Below are 18,528 nucleotides of genomic sequence, written 5' to 3'. Positions count from 1 at the left end.
GGGTTGGCATGGATAAAACACTGCTGCAGGTCAGCTCACAGCCTGCAGATTCTAAAACCCCTATGCTCACAGCCCACCATGGGTACAAGTTCACCGACATAACAAACAGGAAGGAGTTCCTTAGATCCCCAAGAACTTGAGTGTTTCACATATCCTACAAGAAGGAAACAGATGAGAAAGAAAAATGACCACGTCCATTTTTAAAATAACCAAATAGGAGGTCTATATGTTAAAAGTATGGCTATTAAAAGATATATCTGAGGAAATTACCCAGAGTGTATCGCTGGAAGAGGTGGCAGTTTATTAGGATTTTCCATAACTGATACTCTGTAGTGTGTAAGTCAGATGCCCAGATGGTCACGCACACATGTGACGTGCACCTCCCTCCAGCCTTGTTACCATGTCGGCACATTGCCTATCTGATGTGAAAAGGAAAAAAAAAGAAAAAAATTTCAAGAACTGATGAAAAGCATGACACAGGGTGACTCCCAAGCAGGAAAAAACAATTTAAGTGACACTGACATTGTACCCCACAGACAAGGAGAAAAGTTTTTAAACAATAGAGAAAATAGTCTACAAAAGGATGCTATTAAGATTGACACCAGAATTATCAATAGCAAAATAGAAGCCTGAAGACAATAGAATAATGTCTTCATAGTGTTAAGAGTGTTCATTGTCATTTAAGAATGAAGGCAGTGGCGGGGATGTGGGGATGATTAATGGGTACAAAAGTATAATTAGATAGAATTAATATCTGGTATTTGATAGCACAACACAGTGACTACAGTCAACAATTAATTGTACAGTTTAAAATAACTAAGCATAATTGGGTTATTTGTAACATGATAAATGCTTGAGATGATGGATACCCTATTTATCCTAATGTAATTATTATGCACTGTATACCTATATCATGATAGCTCATGTACCCTATAAATACATACATCTATTATATACCCGTAAAAGTAAAAGATCAAAGAATGAGGGCAAAATTAAGATATTTCTCTGCAAACTAATAAATGAGTTAAATGCTACAGTTAAAATCCAAATATATCTTATTGACAAGATAATTACAGAAAAATTTGAAAATACAAAACTAGGAAAGAAATAACAGACAAATGTCAAAAAAGAGCTGATGTAACTATTAAAACAAATCAAGAATGTCTCTATCTCACTAGGTAAATCTCAGGTATTAATATAGCCTTAAAATGCACAAAACATAGATTGTTGATTGTCAAGGAAAATTGACAAATCCACAACACAGTCGGTAATTTTTTTTTACTTAGTAATTAACAGTTCAAGCATACAAAAAGTTAATATGGCTCAAAAGATTTAAATCACACAGTATGTGCTTAATGGACACAGTATCTTGCTCCCAACATCCAGAGAATAGGCATTCTCTACTAGCATTCATAAAACATTCATCGAAACAGATACACGTGCTCAGCTAACAAAGGAAGTCTGAACATATATGCAGAGCATCCTGTGACAGAAGTGCAATTAAACCAGAAATCAGCAACCAAAGATTACCTTAAAACTCCATATGTTTGGAAATATAATAATATACTACTTAGTAATTTGTAAGTCACAGAAGAAATCAGTATGGAAATTTGAATACATTTAAAATGCATTAATGAAAATACTACATAAAAAAACTGGGGTACAGCTAAAACAGTACTTTGAGAAAAAAGACTGAAATTTAGTAAGACTCAAGAAGTTAAAAGAAAAACAAATCCAAAGAAAGGGCAATCATAAAACAAATTAAAAAAAAAAAACGAAGATACAAAAAGAATAAATCAGTGAGGGCTGACATCGGCTCTTTGTAAAAGGTAACAACAGGCAGACTTCTGCCAAGATTGATCTAGAAAAAAAAAGACATAAATAGGCCGGGCACGGTGGCTCACCCCTGTAATCCCAGCACTTTGGGAGGCCGAGGCAGGCAGATCATGAGGTCAGGAGATTGAGACCACCCTGGCTAACACGGTGAAACCCTGTCTCTACTAAAAGTACAAAAAATTAGCCAGGCGTGGTGGCGGGCACCTGTAGTCCCAGCTACTCAGGAGGCTGAGGCAGGAGAATGGCATGAACCCAGGAGACAGAGCTTGCAGTGAGCCAAGATCACACCAGTGCACTCCAGCCTGGGCAACAGTGCAAGACTCTATCTCAAAAAAAAAAAAAAGGAAAAAGAAAAAAGACATAAATAATATTAGAAATGGAAAAGTTATAAATCAACTACAGCAAGGATTTAAAACTATTATGAGACAAACCAAGTAGAAAGTAGACCTGCCGAACAAAAGAGGAAAGAAACTGTTTCTTTAATAAATAAATGACAATGGGGGAGAAAGGAAAAACAAGAACCTATAGATTAAAAGAGATATAAAAGTCGAGCGAACTTACTGATTCAAACAAACTATAAATGGAGGGAACTGATGACAGTAAGAGGCATTTAGAAGTTTGACACTGGTATTTAATATTAAGTTATTTATTTGTTTGGTTTGGTAATAGGATAAAGGTTATTTTTTAAGTGGCTTTAGTGATACAGAAATGTTTACAGATGCAATGATTTAATGTCTGAGATTTGTCTCTAGTATGTAAGAGGTAGAAGTGAGGAGAGACAGATGAGTTTGGCTAGGTTATAATTGTTGAAGTTGGAAGCTGGGTACACAGATATATTTTGTCTGTTTTTGCATATTTGAAATTTTAATAAATGTTTTAGACTATCATAAGAGAATTTTATAATGATTTGTCAGTAGATTTGTAAAGGGTATAAATGGTGATGTTTGGAGAGTATGGAGGGAATCCCTGCTTTTTTCTCTCTTAATCAGAACTCACAACAGGTTGGGAGACTAAAATTCTAAGGAAAACTTGTCTTTCTGGCCAGAGGAACTAGATAGAGGAGACCATGTTGTCATCTGGAGAATATGAAAAAGTCTTGGAGAGGAGAGAACTAGAGCAGGGAAGCACTAATGCAGGCTTTCTTTCTGAGGTGCCTGTGTGTGGAACAGATCCAGGGAAACGTGGCAGCAGTGTTGGGAACCACGTTACAGTATAAACCACCTCTAAGTCCCTGAGTGTGTCACACGCTGGGCAAGCCTACCCAGCACAGCAAAGTCTTTGAACATTGGGACCACCACCCAAACAAAGAGAGACAGAATTTGCAGTCTGAACGCAACTGAGTTGATTGTCTGCAGAACCAAAACAAATAACAAAAAATGACATCCTCCAGGGGATTTTTTAACAGGATCCAAGTCACACACAGCATAATATTTAAAATGTCCAAGATACAATGAAAAATTATATACAGAGAACTAGGAAAATCTGGTTAATTTTTAATGAAAGGCAACCAATAGATCCCAACCCTAACCCAAATATTAAGAACTACCCAAAAATCTTTTTTTAATTTAAAAAAATGTTTTTAATAGAAATGGGGTCTCACAGTGTTGCCTAGGCTGGTCTCAAACTCCTGAGCTCAAGTGATCCTCCTGCCTCAGCCTTCCAAAGTGCTAGGATTACAGGTGTTAGCCACCATGCCCAGCCAGAATTATCAAAAATTCTAAAGCAGTGATAGAACCATGCTTCATGAGATAGCAGTAAACACTCTCAAAGAGTAGGAAAATAGGACTCAGCAGAGAAATAAACTAATTTTTTAAGTGAAAAATCTAGAACTAAATGAAAAATCTGAATTTTAACAAATAATCACTGTATGAGCTCAATAGGAAAAGGGAGAAAATAGAAAGTCACTGAACTTGAATCAGTAGAAATTATCCAATCTGAAGTACAGAGAGGAAAAGATTGAAAACAAAGTAATTGAAAACTGTCTGTGGGACAGTTTCAAAGAGCCCAACGTTTGTGTTATTTAAGTCCTAGCGGGAGAAGAGATTGGCACAGAATAAATATTTGAAGAAAAATTGCTAAAAAGTCCCAAACTTGAAGGACATATATCCACAGATTTAAGGAGCTCAGTGAACACCAAATAGGATAAACAAAAACAAAAAGCAATACCTGCACACATCAAAATCAAATCACTTGAAACCAAAGATTGAGATCTTGAGGTCTACCAGAGAAAAATGATGCATCTTGTATAAGGGAGCAGTGATTTAAATAGCTATTTTTTCTCTTTAGAAATGATGGAAGCCAAAGGTAGTGAATCAGAATCTTCACAAGCTGGGGTAGGCAGTAAGGGGAACTGTGATGCAAAACTTCTTTCAAGAATGATAAAACTAAGAGAATTTACCACCTATGCACTTGCTATAAAGGAAGTTATTTAGATAAAATAAATGATACTAGAAAAAATCATGAAACTTCATGAATAAAGGGAAATGAATGGTAAATATCTGGGTAAATTTAAACCATTTTACCAGTATCAGGAATGAAAGAGAGAATATCACTACAGACCCTACCAACTTTTTTTTTTAATTTTATTATTTTTATACTTTAAGTTTTAGGGTACATGTGCACAATGTGCAGGTTTGTTACATATGTATACATGTGCCATGTTGGTGTGCTACACCCGTTAACTCGTCATTTATCATTAGGTATATCTCCTAATGCTATCCCTCTCCCCTCCCCCAACCCCACAACAGTCCCTGGAGTGTGATGTTCCCCTTCCTGTGTCCATATGTTCTCATTGTTCAGTTCCCACCTATGAGTGAGAACATGTGGTGTTTGGTTTTTTGTCCTTGCAATAGTTTGCTGAGAATGATGGTTTCCAGTTTCATCCATGTCCCTACAAAGGACACGAACTCATCATTTTTTATGGCTGCATAGTATTCCATGGTGTATATGTGCCACATTTTCTTAATCCAGTCTATCGTTGTTGGACATTTGGGTTGGTTCCAAGTCTTTGCTATTGTGAATAGTGCCGCAATAAACATACGTGTGCATGTGTCTTTAGAGCAGCATGATTTATAATCCTTTGGGTATATACCCAGTAATGGGATGGCTGGGTCAAATGGTATTTCTAGTTCTAGATCCCTGAGGAATCGCCACACTGACTTCCACAATGGCATTCACAATTGCTTCAAAGAGAATAAAATACCTGGGAATCCAACTTACAAGGGATGTGAAGGACCTCTTCAAGGAGAACTACAAACCACTGCTCAATGAAATAAAAGAGGATACAAACAAATGGAAGAACATTCCATGCTCATGGGTAGGAACAATCAATATCGTGAAAATGGCCATACTGCCCAAGGTAATTTATAGATTCAATGCCATCCCCGTCAAGCTACCAATGACTTTCTTCACGGAATTGGAAAAAACTACTTTAAAGTTCATATGGAACCAAAAAAGAGCCTGCGTCGCCAAGTCAGTCCTAAGCCAAAAGAACAAAGCTGGAGGCATCACGCTACCTGACTTCAAACTATACCACAAGGCTACAGTAACCAGAACAGCATGGTACTGGTACCAAAACAGAGATATAGATCAATGGAACAGAACAGAGCCCTCAGAAATAATGCCACATATCTGCAACCATCTGATCTTTGACAAACCTGACAAACAAGCATTGGGGAAAGGATACCCTATTTAATAAATGGTGCTGGGAAAACTGGCTAGCCATATGTAGAAAGCTGAAACTGGATCCCTTCCTTACACCTTATACAAAAATTAATTCAAGATGGATTAAAGACTTACATGTTAGACCTAAAACCATAAAAACCCTAGAAGAAAACCTGGGCAATACCATTCAGGACATAGGCATGGGCAAGGACTTCATGTGTAAAACACCAAAAGCAATGGTAACAAAAGCCAAAATTGACAAATGGGATCTAATTAAACTAAAGAGCTTCTGCACAGCAAAAGAAACTACCATCAGAGTGAACAGGCAACCTACAAAATGGGAGAAAATTTTCGCAACCTACTCATCTGACAAAGGGCTAATATCCAGAATCTACAATGAACTCAGACCCTACCAATATTAAAAGGAGTAAGAAAATACAGGGAACAGCTCTATGCCAGAAAATCAGATGACTTCGATGAAATGGGTAAATTTCTTAAAAACTACACAGCTGCCCAAACATATCCCAGTAGAAATACACAACCCAAATCATCCTATGTTGATTCAAAAAATGAATTCATAAACACCTTCTAACAAAGAAAACTCTAGGCCTAGATAGGTTTGCTGGCAAATTGTAACAAACATTCAAGGAAGATATAATGCCAATTCCTTAGTATCGTCCAGGAAATGAAAGAGCAGGGAACATTTCTAAACTTATTTTGTAAGACAAGCATTACCCTGATACCAACGGACAAAGAGACATTATAAGGAAACTATTGATCAGTATTCATCAAGAAAATAGATGCAAAAGTTTCAATAAAATATTAGCAAATCTAGTTCTAGATCCCTGAGGAATCGCCACACTGACTCCACAATAGTTGAACTAGTTTACAGTCCCACCAACGGTATAAAAGTGTTCCTATTTCTCCACATCCTCTCCAGCACCCGTTGTTTCCTGACTTTTTAATGATCGCCATTCTAACTGGTGTGAGATGGTATCTCATTGTGGTTTTGATTTGCATTTCTCTGATGGCCAGTGATGATGAGCATTTTTTCATGTGTTTTTTGGCTGCATAAATGTCTTCTTTTGAGAAGTGTCTGTTCATGTCCTTTGCCCACTTTTTGATGGGGCAAAAACAAACGTTTTTTTCTTGTAAATTTGTTTGAGTTCATTGTAGATTCTGGATATTAGCCCTTTGTCAGATGAGTAGATTGCGAAAATTTTCTCCCATTACTGGGTATATACCCAAAGGACTATAAATCATGCTGCTGTAAAGACACATGCACACATATGTTTATTGCGGCACTATACACAATAGCAAAAACTTGGAACCAACCCAAATGTCCAACAACGATAGACTGGATTAAGAAAATGTGGCACATATACACCATGGAATACTATGCAGCCATAAAAAATGATGAGTTCATGTCCTTTGTAGGGACATGGATGAAACTGGAAATCATCATTCTCAGTAAACTATTGCAAGGACAAAAAACCAAACACCACATGTTCTTGCTCATAGGTGGGAATTGAACAATGGGAACACATGGACACAGGAAGGGGAACATCACATTCTGGGGACTATTGTGGGGTGGGGGGAGGGGGAGGGATAGCATTAGGAGATATACCTAATGCTAAATGACGAGTTAATGGGTGCAGCACACCAACATGGCACATGGATACATATGTAACAAACCTGCACATTGTGCACATGTACCCCAAAACTTAAAAGTAAAATAAAAAAAGAAGTACTAAAAAAAAAAAAATTAGCAAATCTAATTCAGCAATATAAAAAAATACATATTAGTAAAGCGTGGTTTATCTCAGGAATGCAAGTCTGGTTCAACATTTGAAAAATCATGTTATTCACCATAAAGACTAAAGAAAACTATGATTGTCTCCATTTGTTAAAATTCAACACCCATTCATGATAAAAATCTCAGAAACATCGGAACAGATGGGACTTCCATAACCTGAAGAAAGGTGTCTACAAAGACCTACCAGCTAAACCAGGCACAATGGCATGCACCCATAGTTCCAGCTGTTAAGGAGGCTGATACAAGAGGATTGAGAATCACTTGAGCTCGGGGGTTCAAGGCCAGCCTGGACATCATAGTAAGATCCTGTCTCTTAGAAAAAAAAAAAAAACAGAAAACCCTACAGCTGACACCATAGTTAATGGTGAAAACCTGAATTCTTTCCCCTTCAAAATCAGTAGCAAGCTAAGTCCTATACAATGTTATACTAGAAGTTGTAGCCAGTACAAAAAAGCATACAGATTGAAAAAAGAAGAAATCAATCTTTTTAGAGATATCATCTATATAAAAATTTCCATAGCATCTAAAAAGCTCCTAGAATAAATATATCAGGTTAGCAAGGATGCAGGATGGAAGACCAGTGTACAAAAATCAATTGCAGGTCAGGCACTGTGGCTCCCACCTGTAATCCCAACATTTTGGGAGGCCAAGGCAGGCAGATTGCTTGAACTCAGGAGTTCAAGACCAGCCTGGGCAACCTGATGAAACCCAGCCTCTACAAAAAATATATATGTATATAAAAATTAGCTGGGCATGGTGGCTCCACCTGTAGTCCCAGCTACCCAAGAGGCTGAGGCAGGAGGATCACTTAAGCCAAGGAGGCAGAGGCTGCAGTGAGCCAAGAGCACACCACTGCACTCCAGCCTGGACAACAAACTGAGACCCTGTCTCAAGAAAAAAACAATTGAATTTTTATATACTAGCAATGAAAACTGGAGTTCAAAATTAAGAAAACAGTACCATTTAAAATACTACTCCACTAAAAAATGTAGTATCTGTAAACTGAAAACTTACAAGACCATAATGAAAATATTCAGAGATGACCTAAGTAAATAGATATACTGTGTCAATGTATTGATAGGCCCAGTAGTGCTAAAATGTCAGTTCTTATGAAAATGATCTACACAGATGAATACAATTTCAATCAAAATCACAGCTATATTTTTTGTAAAGATTGACAAACTGATTCTAGAACATAATGGAAAAGCAAGGGATTACAAAAGCCAAAATTATTCTGTAAAAGAACAAACATGGAAGACTCATTACCTGATTTCAAGACTTACTGTGAAGCTTCAGTAACCAAGACTGTGGTACTGACAAAGGACAGACACACAGATCAATGGAACAGGATAGTCCAGAGATTAGATTTATGCAAATATGATTCATTGATTTTTTGACATTCAAAGGAAATTGAGTGGAGAAAGGATAGTCTTTAACAGATGGTGCTGGAACAATTGAACCTCCATATTCAAAGAAAAAAAAATGAACCCTCACCTGTCGGGTGTAGGTGTTGCCTCACCTACATCCAACACTATTTAAAAATTAAATCATGGACATAGATGTAAAATTATAAAACATTTAGAGGAGAATATATGAGAAGAATCTTACTGGGTTAGACAAAGAGTTCTTAGATGCAAGACCGAAAGAGTATCCATAAAAGAAAAATTTAGGCTGGGCGCAGTGGCTCACGTCTGTAATCCCAGCACTTCGGGAGGCTGAGGCGGGTGGATCTCGAGATCGGGAAATCGAGACCATCCTGGCTAACACGGTAAAACCCCATCTCTACTAAAAATATAAAAACTTAGTTGGGCATGGTGGCAGGCACCTGTAGTCCCAGCTACTCGGGAGGCTGAGGCAGGAGACTGGCGTGAACCCGGGAGGTGGAGCTTGCAGTGAGCCAAGATCATGCCACTGCACTCCAGCCTGGGCAACAGAGCGAGACTCTGTCTCAAAAAAAAAAAGAAAAATTTATAAATTGGACTAATGAAAAAGCTTTTCTCTGTGAAAGACACTGTTGAGTGGAAAAAAAAAAAAAAAAAGCCACTGACTGGGAGAAAAAAAATCACCTATGAAAAGATTTCTTTCATCCAGAACTCAAAACTCAACAACAAGAACAAAACCCAATTATAAAACAGATTTTAACAGATACTTCACCACAGAAGATTTAATCATTACAAAAATGCAAATTAAAACCACAGTGAGATGGCACTATTCTCCGTTAGAATAACTAATTTAGAAAAATCACTAAGTGCTGGGAACTATGTAGAGCAGCTGAAACTCTGATACGTTCCTGGTAGGAGTGCAAAATGATAGAGCCGCTCTGGGAAACAGGTTGGTGGTTTCCTATAAAGTAACTGTGTGACTCAGCCGTCTCTTCTGGATGGGTACCCAGGAGAAATGAAAGCTTATGTTCATGGAAAAAAACCCATATGTAAATGTTCATAACAACTTTATCTGTAATAACCAAAAACTAGAAATGTTTCAAGTGTTCTTTAGCTTTTAAAAGAATAGGCCAGGTGCATTGGTTCATGCCTATAATCCCAGCACTTTGGGAGGCTGAGGCGGGGGGATCACTTGAGGTCAGGAGTTCAAGACCAGCTTGACCAACACGGTGAAACCCCATCTCTACTAAAAATACAAAAAATTAGCTGGGCCTGGTGGCAGGTGCCTGTAATCCCAGCTACTTGGGAGGCTGAGGCAGGAGAATTGCTTGAACCCTTGAGGCAGAGGTTGCAGTGAGCCAAGATCGCACTACTGTACTCCAGCCTGGGCGACAAGAGTGAAAACTCCATCTCAAAAAAAAAAAAGAAAGAATAAACTGTGGTACATCCATATAATAAACTCTATTCAGTAATAAAAAGGGATAAACTATAGCTGCATCCAGTAACCCCAAATGCATCATGCTAAATAAAATGAGCTAGACTCAAAGGATACATGCTGTGTGATTTCATTTATATGAAATTCTGGAAAAAGTGAACTGTAGGACAAAGAACAGATCATTGCTTACCGGGGATGAAGACTGGAGATGGATTTTGACTGCACAGTAACAGCACAAGAGAATTTGAGTGGGTTGTGGAACTGTACTTGAAGTGTCAGCAAGGACTGAGTAGTGGATTGAGTAGAGCAAGCAGACTCAAAGAATTTGCTTTAGAAGTATAAATTGTCTTGTTAGAATTCAACTGTAAAGAGAAAAAAATATATAAATTGCTACAACCACTTTGGAGAGCTATTTCGGTTGTGCTCTGGTAAAGTTGAAAATGGTCACATGCTACTACACAAGTATACTTCTAGATTTATACCCAAATGAAATTGTCATACCTGTGCATAATGAGAAGACAACAATGTTTACAGCAGTATTAGCTAATTATAAAAGTAGAAGCAAGCTAAATGCCCAATAGGAGAATGGATACACAGTGATTTATTTCTATAATTGGTATGAAGTTTTAAAATATGTGGAATAATACAACATATTTTTATAGATATGTAAGTATGAAAATATTAAGTGTGCATTAAATAAGTGAAATTAAACAATATTTATTAGATCTCCTTACTCTTCATTGAAATATTCCATGAAAAGATCATTCCATATTCACAAATCTTTTAGGAGCGTTACCTGGAATATTGACTATAGAAGAATGTTGTATTGCTTTTAATAAAAGTAAATCAGTTAAACTTAAAAAAATTATACAGTTGACATGGGAATTGGATCAAATTTTAAAATTTAAATGTTTAAATGTGTAATAGGCCGGGCACAGTGGCTCACACTTGTAAACCCAGCACTTTGGGAGTCTGAGGCAGGTGGATCACTTGAGGTCAAGAGTTCGAGACCAGCCTGGGCAACATAGCAAAACCCCGTCTCTACTGAAAATACAAAAAATTAGCCGGGTGTGGTGGTGTACACCTGTAGTCCCAACTACTCAGGAGACTGAGGCACAAGAATCTCTTGAATCGGGTGGAGGCTGCAGTGAGAGCTGCAATCAACGCCACTGAACTCCAGCCTGGGAGACAGAGTGAGATTCTGTCTAAAAAAAGAAAACAAACAAACAAAAAAATGTAAATAGATGGTTTTATTTAAGAAATCTAAATTAAATGTTAAAGGTCACCATAACCATTGAATACTAAATGTGAGAAACTAGTTAATGGGTGATGTTTAAGAAAAATATCCATTTATAAATATAAAAAAGAAGCCAGTCACGGTGGCCCATGCCTGCAGTCCCAGCACTTTGGGAGGCTGAGGCGGAAGGATCACTTGAGCCCAGCAGTTCAAGACCAGCCCAGACAACATGGCGAGACCCTGTCTCTCTTTTTAAAATTAAAAATATATTTTAAAAATTAATATACAAAAGAAGGCATTGGTGTTTAAGAGTATACAAATAGTGTTTTAGTCCACTTTTATCAGTGGCCTTTTCATGATAGTAGCTTTCTGGGGATTTCATTTCTGTTGGGGTCTTCAGGGGCTCCAATAAATAGCACCCCTTTTCCCTGCTGGAGTGCTGAACCAATTGAGAAATAAAAGTGTCAGTGTGTAGGGAGTCGGAAAAGCCTCTACCACAGTGAAGGCTAGGATAGAGAGAGCAATGCAGAGAGATGATCTAATCAGTGTTGGCAACTCCTTACCTACCAGTTCTACCTCTCACCTAAGTCTAGAACAGCCCATTCCACTCCAGGGGAAGTTCGCATCTGCAGAGCAGACCGGCCTACCCAGTCCCACTTCCTACGGGAGGAGGGAAAAAGAAACCAAACTCCCACCATCCAGATAACTTGCCCTGCCTCCCTGGGTAGGATACAGGGATAGGGTAAGAGGTCACTTACTTGATAGAAGATGTAAGTAAAAGATCCCTTCTCATGCAATCTGGAGTAAAAGAAAACTAGTTTATGCCCTTCTCCCAACATTACAATTGGTCAGATTCACGTTATGAATATTTCCAAAAAATTTGTTGAACTAAACAATTCAATATTTAGCTGTATTTACAGTAGAAAAGTGCTATGATCGTGTTATTATTTATTTTTAACTCGATGTTTTTTAAAAAATACGTCTTTGAAGAGCATTTACTATAGCCTTATATAATGCCGTATTTATTTGGTTTAAAAGAAAAGCAGAGTAAATATAAATACTTCAGACAGCTTGATTATTTTACTGATACTTCTACCAAGTCATAGTTCTACAAGCCTAGTCACTTTCTCATTGCCTGCCATGAGCAAGAATTATACTGGATGAAACTGAGCCAGTGACCTTCCATTGGAAGACATCACAGTCTAATGGAAGAGAGAAGTCATTGCAGCATTAGTGCTCGCTACAAGAGTGTGAGGGAGGGTTTGGGTTATATAAGTGATAGAAAACTAATGAGAACTGTTGATATATTTAAGAAAACATATTGCTCTTTGCTAAAATACATGCATGGAGACTTTGTAAAGTTTTGAACTGGAAATCCTATTTCATTACCAATTTTCCACCATTCTTACAGAAGTGGTGAACCAGTCATTTCAAATAAACCAAAATTATTTAGTCAAAATGTAATTCTTTAAGCTATATTTTGTAAGTTGTTCTCTCTTAGTTTTATGCCATCAAGGTATTTGGTGGGGTGGGGGGGAATATATGACATGACATTTTTGTTTTATTAATCCCTTTGAATTAAAGGGTAGGTGTGGCATACTGCTCCCTCAGAGATAATAGCTAGGAAGGGAATACTCATCAGATGTCTTGAATGGCAATTCAAAGGTAATCTTTATTCACTCACTCAAATTTTATTTTAATCGTAGAGTCACATATGAGCAACTAGAGCCCAAACAGTCAACACTGTGTGAGTATGTAAAGCGCTTCATGGAATGAGAAGGACGCACATTTAGAGTCAGACCAACCTGGGTTTAATCCTTGCCACCGAATAACAGATTCATCTCTGCCCACAAAAAAACATGATACCTACTTCATTAGGCTCTTCTGGAGATGAATGCTTAAAATCTAAATTCACAATGTAAGAGAAATCGCCAAACAAGAATGGATCAAGAGTGTTTAGGAAATAACTTAGTACCATTTAGCTATAAAATTTCAATGGGTGATGCTAATAGAGCTTCCTTTGATAGTACAATTGATGTCTGCCTGTCTGAAAATGCAGGTATTGTTAAGAGGTGAAATCATAAAGCAACCATGTAGAACAGTAGGATATTGTGTAAATAAATAATAGGACATCTGGGAATAGGTATGACTAAGAGTATAGATAAAAACATTTTTATATGTTACAGCTAAAGTAGGATGTGTATATCTTACAATTAAACACAGGTTTTTTTAATATGCAGAAAAACTGAAAAACTCACCAATTAATCACATGCATTGTTGGAATAATAGAAATATGAATGATTATTTTATTTTCTCCCCTGTCCAGTACCATGAGATTGCTTTTATAATGAGAAAAATGTGAGATAGTTACGCCTTGTAAGCAAAAAGTTTCTACTCTTTATAGACAAAACACAAAGTAAGTTCCTTAATGCTTGGTTCCATTATTAAGACAACCAAAGAAACAGATCATTAATCTTAGTTCCTCTAACTATTTAGGCATCAGCCATTTATCCGTTATGGTTTTCTGTCAGCTGTCATTCGGTGTACCATGTTGTCTGTGGAAAATAGAAATAGAAAAATTCAAATTAATGTATCTTTTTAAAAGCAGTGTTTTTGCGTTAATATTACAGATTTATTTGAGGTTCCTAGATTATCAAATGGAGCACTCAAATGAATGCAAGAGAAACTTCGTTGCAGTCTATGATGGAAGCAGTTCTATTGAAAACCTGAAGGCCAAGTTTTGCAGCACTGTGGCCAATGACGTAATGCTTAAAACAGGAATTGGAGTGATTCGAATGTGGGCAGATGAAGGTAGTCGGCTTAGCAGGTTTCGAATGCTCTTTACTTCCTTTGTGGAGCGTAAGTAAATAATTCCTGTAGTATTGAGATCTTTTACATATTTTTCACTCATTCACAGTACACTCAGCATTTACTTTTTAAAAATATTTTAGAATGTATTTTTTTTTGTTTTACTACAGCTCTTTTTAATGCAAGAATATTATTTAAATTTAAAATGTTTTAAATTTTATTTAATTTTTAGAGGTGGGGTCTTGATTTGTTGCCCAGGCTGGCCTTAAACTCCTGGGCTCAAGTGATCCTCTGCTTCACCCTCCTAAGTAGCTGAAACTACAGGCACATGGCACTATACCAGGCAGCATTTACTTTTGACAAAAATGTGCAAGTCACGAGGTAGAAGCAACTGTATCTTGGTCCCTGTTCTCTTGGAATGGACTGGCATGGGTGAAAAAACCATGTTAACATATCAATTGGAACACTCATTATAAAGGTGTAAACAAATGGTAGAGATTGCAGACAGGGAAGACTTATACTTTCTCTCAAGATTTTCTGAGTTATTAGTAGCATTAATTTAGCTTGGTGAATAGTTATGAATCCACGAAATTATGGTCATCAAAGATTTAGATATGCCATAGATCTTTTTAACTAACTTTAAACTTACAGAACATTGTAAAAATGATAGATTCCCTATGTGCCATTCACTCAGATTCCCATAATGCCAACATCTCTCAAAGCCAGAGTAAAACTGAAAATTAACACAGATAGGATATTATTAACTAAGCTATAGACCCGATTCCAGTATCTCTAGTTTTGCCATGAAGGTCCTTTTATGATCCAGTTTCCTACATCGCTTTTAGTTGTCAAGTATCCTTAGCCTTCTCCATCTGTGACAGTTACTCTGTCTGCATCTTTCCTTGGCACATTGTCAAGAGTACTAGCTAGCCAGTTTAGTAGAATGTCCATCAGAGTTTGGGTTTGTCTAATGTTTCTTAGGGATTCCATTGAGGCTGTGTATTTCTGTCAGGAATACCACAGAAACTATGTTGTGCCCTTCTAACTACATCATGTCATTGAAGCAGGGGTACATGGTATCATTTTGTCTTATTGCTGGTGATGTTAACTTTGATCACTTCATTAAGGTGCTGTCTGCCAGTTTCTTCACTAAAAAGTTGCTATTTTTTCCTTTCTAATTAATAAGTCTCTTTGAGACCATGCCGATATCTTCTCACTCACTAATTTTAGCATCCATTGTTGGCTTCTGCCTGTAACAGTTACTACTGTAGGGTTTACCTAATCATGATTTTCCATTTCCATCATACCTTCTGTATACATTAATTAGCATTGTGCTGTGAGAAAAACCATCCCTTTTTCCTTACTTATTCAGTTATTAATAATTACATCAGTACGGGCTCATGGATATTTTATTTTATTCTATTGTTATAATATTAATAATAATATTATTATGACCAGGCATCGTGGCTCATGCCTGTAATCCCAGCATTTTGGGAGGCCGAGGCAGCAGATCACTTGAGGTCAAGAGTTTGAGACCAGCCTGGGCAACATGGTGAAACCCCCGTCTCTACTAAAAATACAAAAATTAGCTGGGCATGGTGACAGGTGCCTATAGTCCCAGCTACTCAGGAGGCTGAGGTGGGAAAATCACCTGAGCCCAGGAGGTCAAGGCTGCAGTGAGCTAAGATCACACCACTGCACTCCAGCCTGGGTGACCAGAGTGAGACTGTCTCAAAAAAAAATTATTGTTTTTCTATGATACTAACATTATTTTGTTGCTCAAAGCCCGAGCTTCAGCCATTGGAAGCTCCTTCAGTTTGCCTCCTCTGTCCTCTCAACATACCGAATTAATAGTTTTTAAATTATTTTCTTACTTTATGGCAATGCTGGATGAACCAGGCTCAACTTGTGTTTTCCCTGACCCAACCCTGGACCAGCCGCATTTCCAAGGAGCCCTTTCTTCATCTTAAACAGCGAGAAACCTGACTAATTATCTGAAATGGATTAATTTGTTTAATCCTAATATACACAAAAAGTAACTTCACAATTGCTAATCCATATCCCTTTGAGAAATTTCCTAACAAAATACGTAATGTACAGTTCTTTTTGTGTTTAGCTTTACTGTCAAGATACTGTTTTCCAGTTACTCAGGCTAGTGGTTTATATTTCATTTTGTGCTCCCCCTACATCATGGTTTCTGTACATTGTTTTTATGTGGGGGTTCTGGGAACATAACTGTTGTTCCTAGAAAGCCCACATCCCAAGAGGGACATTTGGAAGTGTCCTTGCCTCCTTCATTCTCTGCCTTCCATTTCTTCCCTCTATCTGGATTTCTTTTTGCACAAATGAGCAGATAACATGTGTATTTTCTTATGTGCCATTTTTTCTTACATGAAGGACAGCATTATTCTCTTACACTTTATGTTTTTAACTTAAAAGTATATCCTGGTCAGGTGCAGTGGCTCACACTTGTAATCCCAGCACTTTGGGAGGTCAAGGTCAGCGATCACTTGAGATCAGGAGTTTGAGACCAGCCTGGGCAACGTGGCAAAACCCCATCTCTACTAAAAATACAAAAATTAGTGGGGCATGGTAACACGCACCTATAATTCCATCTACTGGGGAGGGTGAGGCATGAAAATTGCTTGAAACCGGGAGGCGGAGGTTGCAGTGAGCTAAGATCAGGCCACTGCACTCTCCAGCCTGTGTGACAGAGTGAGACCCTGTCTCAAAAAAAAAAAAAAAAAAAAAATTGTATCCTGGAAACCATTCCATATCAATTCATAGAGCACATTTTTATTTTATAGTTGCATAGTAGAGCATTGTATATACCAACTTTATTTTATCTTCTACTTATGGTGGGCATATAGGTTATTCCCAGTATTTGCAGTTATAAACAAGCTACAGTGAATAATGTTATGCATATGTCTTTTCGTATTGTTGGAGACATATCATCAGGATAAATTCCTAGAAGTGGGATTGTTTGGTTTAAAAAGTTGTGTAATTTGGTTAGATATTGCCAAAAACCCTTCCGGGAGGGTTGTAGCTTTTTTTTTCAACTGTGGCAAAATATACATGGCATAAAATTTACCTTCAGTCACTTTTAAATGTACAAATCAGTGGCATTAAGTACATGCACATTGTTGTGCAACCATCACCACTGTCTTTGGAGCATTTTTATCATCCCAAACTGAAACTCTATACCCATGAAACAGTTCCTTCCCATTTTTCTCTCTCCCTACCCTGGTAACCTCTGTTCTACTTTCTGTCTCTATGAATTTCCATGTTCTAGGTAACTCATAGTAGAGTCATATAATATTTGTCCTTTTATGTCTGGCTTATTTCACTTAGCATAATGATTTCAAGGTTCATCCATGAAATCTTTTCATGGTTCATCCATGTGGTCATATGTATCAGAATTTTATTCTTTTTTAAGGCTAAATAATATTCCGTAAGTAAATGCCACATTTTCTTTATACATTCATTCGTCTGTTGATGGATGTTTGATTGTTTCTACCTTTAGGCTATGATGAGTACTGCTGCTGTGTAGAATTGCTGGATCATATGGGAAATCTGTGTTTAAGTTTTTGAGGAATGAGCAAACTTTTCCACAGTGGCTGCACCATTTTACACACCGACCGGCAGTGCACAGAGGGTTCCAGTTTCTCCACATCTTCACCAATACCTGTTATTTTTCATATTTTTGGATAATAGCCATCCTAATATGTGTAAAGTAACACCTCATTGTGGTTTTGATTTGCCTAATGATTAGTAATGTTGAGCATTTTTCCATGGGCTTCTTGGCTATTCATACATCTTCTTTGCAGAAAGGTCTCTTCACATCCTTTGCCCACTTTTGAATTTTTTAAGTTGTAGACGTTCTCTGTGTATTCTGGATATTAATCCCTTATTGTGTATGTGATTAGCAGACTTTTTTGCATTCTGTTTGTTGTCTTTTCACTCCCTTGATATAGTGTCCTTTCAGGTACAAAAGTTTTTAATTTTGATGAAGCCCAATTTAATGTGGTTTTTTTTGTTGTTGTTTTTGGTGTGATATCCAAGAAATCATTGCCAAAACCAATGTCATGAAGCTTTTCTCATATGTTTTCTTCTGAGAGTTTTATAGTTTTAGCTCTTGTAATACATTTAGGTCTTTGATGTATTTGGAGTTAATTTTTGTATATAGTGTAAGTTAAGGTTCCAACTTCATTCTTTTTCATGTGGATATCCAGCTTTCCCAGGATCATTTTTTGAAAACACTGTCCTTTCCTATTGAATGGTCTTGGCACCCCTGTCAAAAATCAATTAGATCTGGGCACAGTGGCATACACCTGTAGTCCCAGCTATACAG

At 37.3% G+C, this 18,528-nt stretch overlaps 1 protein-coding gene and 1 non-coding gene across 6 annotated transcripts in view; both read left to right on the top strand.

The window, feature by feature from the left end:
• The window catches only part of NETO2 (neuropilin and tolloid like 2), a 67,492-nt gene that overhangs the window by 23,185 nt on the left and 25,779 nt on the right, over positions 1 to 18,528 (top strand). For all 5 annotated transcript variants that reach the window (XM_055297937.2, XM_055297938.2, XM_055297940.2 and 2 more), the window contains exon 7: positions 14,000 to 14,228. In XM_055297937.2, the coding sequence (XP_055153912.1) occupies positions 14,000 to 14,228 (229 nt within the window). The remainder of the gene's footprint in view (positions 1 to 13,999; positions 14,229 to 18,528) is intronic.
• LOC129457951 (small nucleolar RNA U13) lies at positions 323 to 425 on the top strand. The gene has a single exon (XR_008649480.1). It is a non-coding gene; the product is annotated as a small nucleolar RNA U13 (small nucleolar RNA).

Source organism: Symphalangus syndactylus, chromosome 11, assembly GCF_028878055.3.
Source record: "Symphalangus syndactylus isolate Jambi chromosome 11, NHGRI_mSymSyn1-v2.1_pri, whole genome shotgun sequence".
Lineage (NCBI taxonomy): Eukaryota > Metazoa > Chordata > Mammalia > Primates > Hylobatidae > Symphalangus > Symphalangus syndactylus.
The sequence above is the reverse complement of the archived record's forward strand: the minus strand, read 5'-3'. Positions and strand labels throughout refer to the sequence as shown.